Source organism: Eimeria necatrix, genomic scaffold (genome assembly GCF_000499385.1).
Source record: "Eimeria necatrix Houghton genomic scaffold, Enh_scaff1289, whole genome shotgun sequence".
In the NCBI taxonomy this organism is placed as follows: Eukaryota; Apicomplexa; class Conoidasida; order Eucoccidiorida; family Eimeriidae; genus Eimeria; species Eimeria necatrix.
This window is the reverse complement of record NW_013654904.1, coordinates 56-7,592: the sequence shown is the minus strand read 5'-3', so window position 1 is coordinate 7,592 and position 7,537 is coordinate 56. Positions and strand designations below refer to the sequence as shown.

The window sequence follows — 7,537 nt, the reverse complement described above, 5'->3', positions numbered from 1 at the left end:
TTTATTTATTTATTTATTTATTTATTTATTTATTTATTTATTTATTTATTTATTTATTTATTTATTACCTCGTCCAGCAGCTCCAGGGTCTTCTGCCGGGCCTTATCAAAGCCCGCGCACAGCAGCCGCGGGTGAACTCCCTCAGCAATAAATCTGCAAATAAATAAATAAATAAATAAATAAATTAATCAATTAATTAATTAATTAATTAATTAATTAAATGAATTAAATTAATTAATTCAATTAATTATTTAATTATAATAATTAATAACTGATGGAAAAGAGCAAAAAATTAGCTCTGGCGGCACCTCCTACGACCCGCGGCCTCAAACCCTAAACCCTAAACCCTAAACCCTAAACCCTAAACCCTCACTCCCCAAGCCCTCTCCACCCCGTTAACTCCTAAAGAAACCATAAACCCTAAACCCCTCCCCGTAAAGCCCAATCCCTCAGTGGCGAACCCCTTTCCCCGCCCCCCCAAGCCCCAAACCCCAAACCCTAAACCCTAAACCCTAAACCCTAATTTGGGGTTTGACCGTTCGGCCTGTCTGAGGAGTTCTCCCACGAAGAGGACTGCGCTGGTGGTTCCGTCTCCAGTTATCTCGTCTTGAGCTGTTGCTGCTCTTGCAATTAAAGCTGCTGTTGGATGTTGGATTTGCATTTCGTGCAGCAGCACGCAGCCGTCCTTCGTCAGCTTCAGCTGCCCCGCCCCTGCAGCAGCAGCAGCAGCAGCAGCAGCAGCAGCAGCAGCAGCAGCAGCAGCAGCAGCGGCGGCGGCGGCGGCAGCAGCAGCAGCGGCGGCAGCAGCGGCAGCGGAGAGGGGAGGGCAGCAGCAGCAGCAGCAGGGGTTCGAAGAGCAGCAGCAGCAGCAACGGGGATAAAGACAGCAGCAGCAGCAGCAGCAGCAGGCACAGCAGCAGCAACAGCGAAGTTAGTAGGCAGCTGGCGCTTTTTGCTGCTCTTCATCCAAAACCCTAAACCCTAAACCCTAGCTCTCCCCAAAACCCTTTATGGATTTCTTTTTATTTTTCACTTTTTCATTTTTTCATTTTAAGAATTAAAATTGAGTGTGGGGCCCCACAGTGGAGTGTATATACACCCCAGCAGCCCCACAGGCAGCAACAGGCCGCAGCAAAAAGGGAATCGACCCAGCTGCAGCGAATTAAACGGATTTAAACTGCTGCTGCTGCTGCTGCTGCTGCTGTTGCTGCTGCTGCTGCTGCTGCTGCTGCTGCAGCAAACCCACCCCCCACAAGCATCTTGACTGTGCCCTTGGGCCCCAAGTTGGACTTCAAGACATCCTGCAGCCCTTTTGCTGCGCTGCAGTTTGCTGCTAGTGCTGCAGCAGCACGCAGCACGTCCGCCTTCGCGTTCACCACCGATACGCTCATCCTGCAGCAGCAGCAGCAGCAGCAGCAGCAGCAGCAGCAGCAGCAGCAGGGGTTGGGGGGATGCGCGGGGAGGGGGTAGGCTGGGGCTGAACGGAGTGTCTGCTGCTGCTGCTGCTGCTGAATCACTTGCTGCTGCTGCTGCTGCTGGATCGGTTGCTGCTGCTGTTGCTGCTGCTGTTGCTGCTGCTCTCGCTGCTGCTGCTGCTGCTGCTGCGCGTGGCTGTTCGTGGCGAAATCAGGTGCATGTACACATCAGCGGCCGCTGAAATGCTAAACGCTCCTCCTACTCTACTGCTTCTGCTGCTGCTGCTGCTGCTGCTGTTGCTGCTGCTGCACCTGCTGCTGCTGCTGCTGCTGCTGTCGCAGCAGCCTTGAAACGTGGGACCACAGCTGTGTTCGGGGTCTTACTTGAAAGCTTAGGGAGCTTGGGTGGGTCTGTACACCTGAGGAGCAGCAGCAGCAGCAGCAGCAGCAGCAGCAGGCAGCAGCAAGGGCAGCAGCAGCAGCAGCAGCGGGCCCGGTGGTCTCCCGCTGCCCTCTTTGGTGTCCTCTATGAAATTGCCTGCAGGCAAAGCTTATATGTTGCACTTCAAAATAAATACGCTGCAGCACCTAAACCCCAAACCCTAAACCCTAAACCCTAAACCCTTGGGCCACGGCGCAGCCCCCCAGCCCCCAGAACCGCCAGCCCCAACACACTCCTTCTGCTGCTGCTGCTGCTGCTGCAGCAAAATGGAAAAAAGAAATATTTAAATTGCTTTTTGAAACTTGAGATGGGCTGCGCTGCGCAACTGGGGTGTACGTACACCTGAGGCTCCGCAGCCTCCGCCCAACTGCAGCAGCAGCAGCAACAACAGCAGCAGCAGCCCGTAGCTGTTCTAAAGCTAACGCTATTGAGTGGCTAGCTGGCTAGCTAGCTAGCTAGCTAGCTGTTTGCGGAATGCATTTGAAAACAGCTGCATGCAGAGCGCATGCAGACACCGCGCGCCAGTCTGCGGTGTACGTGCAGCTCTGAGGTGTACATACACCTGAACGGAACCTCCGCGCCCCTCAAATTTAAACTTCCGAGTTTTTAAAGACGCATGCAATAAGAGAAAATTAGAAGCTCTTTGCTGTACAAGCGAGCTGGCAAGCAGCTGCAGCAGCACTGCGACGCCGACGTGTACGTACACCTCAGAACCCGGACTGTCTTTTGTTTGGAGCTGCAGCAGCAGCAAAGCCCGGGGCAAAACGGGGTGTCTGTACACCTGGCTGCTGCCATTTCAAAAAACTAAAATCAAGTGGAGGGCCCCAAACCCTCCTTTGTTCTCCAAACGTAAACCCTAAACCCTAGAATGGAGGAAGAAGCCGCCGCCATCCCCTCCCCTGCCCCCCCTAAACCCTAAACCCTAAACCCTAAACCCTGCTACATGAAGAACCCGCCAGGGCCCCCGCCCCCAAAAGGGTCCGGCAGGGGGCCCCTGCCAAAAGGGTTTAGGGGCCCCCCCCCGAAGGGGGGCCCCCTAGACCCTGAGGCCCCCGAGGGTCCGGGGGCCCCCGGGGGCCCCGGGGGCCCCGGGTGCCCCGGGGGCCCCTGGGGCCCCTCAAAGGGCAGCAGCGGGGTGTGGTCTGGGGCTGGGTCTGTACCCAGGGGCCCCATGGGGTCATAGCGGGCCCCTGGGGGCAGGGGGGGCCCCCCTCTGCAGCAGCAGCAGCAGCAGCAGCAGCAGCAGCAGCAGCAGCAGCAGCAGCAGCAGCAGCAGCACCACACAGAGCGACACGGGAGTGGATTTGCTGCTGCTGCTGCAGCTACTATTGCTGCTGCTGCGGCTGGTGTTGCTGCAGCTACCGCTGCTGCTGCTGCAGTCGCTGACGCTGCAGCTACTGCCGCTGCTGCTGCTGCACTCACGCTGCAGCCGCACCTGCTGCTGCTGCTGCCGCTGCTGTTAGTGCGGGGCCGTACCTAGGGTTTAGGGTTTAGGGTTTAGGGTTTAGACTAACCTGCCGCCTTCTCCTTCCACTCCAAAGAGAGGATGGCCGGGGCCCACAAGAGACCCCCCGCCCCCCGCGGGGCCCCAGGGGCCCCCCGGGGGGCCCCCGGGGGCCCCCGGGGGGCCCCCCAACCCGGGGGGCCCCAAGGGGGGCCTCAAGTCATCTCCACCCACACTAGGAAGGGGCCCCAAGAAGGAGGAGGGGGGCCCCCTGGGGGGCAGCAGCGCGGTGGGGGCCCCCGTCTGCAGCAGCAGCACAGCAGCAGGTTTCATATCTAGGGTTTAGGGTTTAGGGTTTAGGGTTTAGGGTTTAGGGTTTGGTGCGGGCGCGGCCTCGGGCTTGCTGGCTCGCTCCCACTGTACGTACACCCCAAACCCTAAACCCAAACCCTAGCTCCCCCACTGCCCCCACACACAGGCCCCAAACCCTAAACCCTAAACCCTAAACCCTAAACCCTAGAAACGCCCTAGACTCACGCGCGGGCTTGGGAGGGGCCCCCCTCTCGAGGGCCTCTGTGAGGGGGCCCCCGGGGGCCCCCATTGAGGCAGAGGGCACAGCCGGTCGTGCAGCAGAGCCTCCAGCGACTGCAGCAGCAGCAACAGCAGCAGCAGCAGCAGCAGCAGCAGCGGTTTGTTGCAGCGTCCGCGCAGCCCGCGAACTGGCTCCTGAAGGCCACAGGCTAAACCCTAAACCCTAAACCCTAAACCCTAAACCGTGGACCCTGGCGTGGCTTGCCTGCAGTTTTTCGGTGTCGAACTGCTGCAGGGGGTCCGCAGGCGGGGCTTCTGCTGCTGCTGCTGCTGCTGCTGCTGCTGCTAAGTCATCCGGCAGCTCCAGCAGCACAGCAGCGCTGCTGCTGTCAGTGCAGTCCGCCCGCAGCACAGCGCGGCCGCCCACTTTGCCGAGGCTGAGCCTGAGCCTGCGGCCGGCCACCAGCTGCTGCTGCTGCTGCTGCTGCTGCTGCTGCTGCTGCTGCTGCTGGGGGGCTGCAGCAGCAGCAAACACGCGCCACTCCGGCCGGGTGTACGTACAGCTCCAGCCCTCCGCCCCCTCGCCCTCCGAGCTGTAAATCACGCGGGCTATTTGGCCCCCTGGCAAGCTAATGAGAGAGCCGGGCCTTGCTGCTGCTGCTGCTGCTGCTGCTGCTGCTGCTGCTGCTGCTGCGGGCGGGTCCTCGTCGTCGCAGGGCAGGAAGCCCAGGTCCGTCATTTTGGAGTGTACGTACACCTCAAGCGCCCGCTGCCCCCGCAGGGGCCCCGGCAGCAGCCGCAGCAGTTCAACAAAAGTGGGAGTGATCATGGGGGGCCCCCCGGGGGCCCCCTGGGTTTGAGGGCATCTTGCTGCTGCTGCTGCAGCAGTGGCTGCTGCTGCTGCTGCTGCGGTTGCTGCTGCGGCCTGTCTGGGGGTCTTCGCCTCGCCAGAGGTGGCTGCCTCCCCTGTAGGTGCCGACATCAGTGTGCGTACACCCCAGCTGCTCGTGCTGCTGCTGCTGCTGCTGCTGTCGCCGCTGCTGCTGCTGCTGCTGCTGCTGCTGCTGCTCGCGCCCGTTCCCGCTGCAGCGCCGATGCCCCGGCCCACGGATTCAGGCCAACTCGAAGGCACCTTGAGAAGCTCAAGCGAAACCCCAAACCCTAAACCCTAAACCCTAAACCCTAAACCCTAAAGCACCCGCACCTGCCGGGCGACGTGGGCGGGCAGTCGCGCTGTGTGTTTCTCGGGTGTACAGACAGCTGACTCGCAAGTTTGGTTTCTTCCTTCTTTATTTTGTTTATTTAAACTCAAAGAATACAATTTTAGAGGAAGACAGACACATCTCTGCAGCAACAGCAGCAGCGAGCAGCACGGCACAGCAGTGGGGCGGAGCCTGCTGCTGCTGCTGCTGCTGCTGCTGCTGCTGCTGCGGTTTCTAGCAGCTAAAAGCGCTACATCTGCGTCTTTTGTCTCTAAGGAAGACACTCAGGGTCTTCTTTTGCTGCACTCCCAGATATAGCTGCGGGCCGGGGCTTAGGGTTTGGCGATTAGGGTTTAGGGTTTAGGGTTTGCTGCTGCCCGTAGCCGCCTGTCTTTCGAGGCTCACAAGAATTCTCCATTCTCACTGCCGTTGACTCAGCAGAGAAATCTAAACCCTAAACCCTCAGCAGCAAGACCTAAACCCTCGGCAGAAAACCCTAAACACTAGCGCTAGACACGCGCTGCTGACTTGCGCGCACACGCAGGAAGCAAGTATCTGCTGCTGCTGCTGCTGCTGCAGCAGCAGCAGCAACAGCAGCTGGGTCTAGCCAGCTGCTGCTAGCTGCGGTTTAATTCCTTCGAAGGCATGTGTGCTGGCTGCAGGCAAGTTGCAGCTGCCGCAGCTAACCGCTGCTGCAGTTAACTGTTGCTGCAGCAGCTAGCCATCGCAGCAGCAGCTAGCTGCTGCTGCTGCTGCTGCTGCTGCAGTTCCTGCAGCAGCTTGCTGCTTCTCCAGAGCAGCTAGCTAGTCACCTCAGCTGGAGCCCTATGGCTAGCTGCAGCTAGCCCACAGCTGCCCCCGCCGCGCTGCTGCAGCAGATCTGAGCCTAAACTCTAAACCCCAAACCCTAAACCCTCGAAAGTGAGTACAGCTAACAGTGTCTTTTAGGGTTTAGGGTTTAGGGCGACTTCACCCGCAAAACATAAACCCCAAAACACCAGTTCGGGTTTTCCCAGGCAGCAGCAGCCGTCACGGCGCTGCAGCAGCAGCAGCAAAAGCTGCAGCAGCAGCAGCAAAAGCTGCAGCAGCAGCAGCAAAAGCTGCAGCAGCAGCAGCAAAAACTGCAGCAACAGCAACAGCAGATCTGCCGCCGCTGTGCAAGATTGCACAGGGATGCGTCCATACCACAAAATTCGAACTGCTGTTGCTGTTGCTGCTGTTGCTGTTGCTGCTGCTGCTGTTGCTGCTGCTGCTGCTTGCTGTTGTTGCTGCTGCTTTCGCTCTTGTTGTTGCAAATGTTGTTGCTGCTGCTGCTGCTGTTGCTGCTGCTGCTATTTGCTGGTGTGTCCCGCGCAGCCACTTTAAGTGATGCAGCAGGAGCAGCAGAAGGCTTCAGCCGAGCTTTTCAAGTTGTCCATCTAGGGTTTAGGGTTTCGAGATAAGGGTTTAGGGTTTAGGGTTTAGCCAGAGCTGCCAGGCTCAAGCTCTGGGGAAGGCTTTTCGTTCCTAATCCCCACGAAGTGCAGGCAGTGGTACTGCACCTGCAGACGCAAACCTAGGGTTTAGGGTTTAGGGTTTAGGGTTTAGAGAGCGTGGGCGCTGAGGACTAGCGGCTGTTGGCCATGTTCAGGGTTTAGGGTTTAGGGCTTAGGGTTTCGGGTTTGGGGTTTAGGGTTTAGGGTTTACGGCTTCTGACGCGCAGGCACGCAGAGCCACTGCTTGCACGCCTTGTTGAGGGTTTAGGGTTTAGGGTTTAGGGTTTGCGTTATTAGCTGACCTGCATCATTGACTTGCGATTTGAGGTGTAGTAGCAGTCCCGCCATTCAACCTTAATTAAATCGAACCAATTCTTCACCACTGCGCGTAAACCCCAAACCCTAAACCCTAAACCCTAAACCCTAAACCCTAACTCTGGGAGTCCTGCGTTCTCGCCGGCATTCGCTCAAGGGTTTGGCGCCTCAGGACCAATTCTGCCCGCGCGCATAGCGACAAGGGTTTAGGGTTTACTGCCGAAAGTCCCTTTTCCATGGTTTAGGGTTTAGGGAAGAAGCTCCCTCTTCTAGGGTTTAGGGTTTAAACCCTAAAGACCCCCTTCTAGCGTAAAGTGCCGACATCCGCATTTCGGGCCAAAGGCAGCCACTTGAGCCAAGGGTTTAGGGTTTAGGGTTTAGAGTCGAGGGTTTAGGGTCTAGGCTTCCGGATTTGAGATTTGTGAGTTCCGCGTTCTGGGTTTAGGGTTTAGGGTTTACTATTCCGCGTTTAGGGTTTAGGGTTCCAGGTTGAGGGTTTAGGTTTTCGGGTTTAGGGTTTAGGATTCCGGGTTGAGCGTTTGAGTTTCTGGGTTTAGGGTTTAGGGTTTGGGGTTCAGATATTCCGGGTTTCGGGTTTAGGATTCCGGGTTTATGTTTGCGGGTTTAGGGCGACTACATTGAGGGTTTAGGGTTTAGGGTTTAGGGTTTGCCTGCGAGTATTTCTTCTGCGGAGAACTCGACGCTCATTTCGT

The 7,537-nt window shown here is 57.5% G+C and overlaps 1 protein-coding gene across 1 annotated transcript in view; it reads right to left on the bottom strand.

Annotated features, from left to right (window-relative positions):
* ENH_00009530 (TCP-1/cpn60 family chaperonin, putative) overlaps positions 1-6,891 on the bottom strand; it is a gene marked incomplete at both ends in the record, with an annotated part of 8,260 nt that extends 1,369 nt beyond the window's left edge. Inside the window, 9 exons of the mRNA XM_013584175.1 lie at positions 69-153; positions 537-711; positions 1,247-1,392; positions 1,679-1,834; positions 3,372-3,604; positions 3,839-3,946; positions 4,083-4,993; positions 6,220-6,424; positions 6,812-6,891. Of these exons, the coding sequence (XP_013439629.1) occupies positions 69-153; positions 537-711; positions 1,247-1,392; positions 1,679-1,834; positions 3,372-3,604; positions 3,839-3,946; positions 4,083-4,993; positions 6,220-6,424; positions 6,812-6,891 (2,099 nt within the window). The remainder of the gene's footprint in view (positions 1-68; positions 154-536; positions 712-1,246; positions 1,393-1,678; positions 1,835-3,371; positions 3,605-3,838; positions 3,947-4,082; positions 4,994-6,219; positions 6,425-6,811) is intronic.
* Positions 6,892-7,537: the final 646 nt, after the last annotated feature.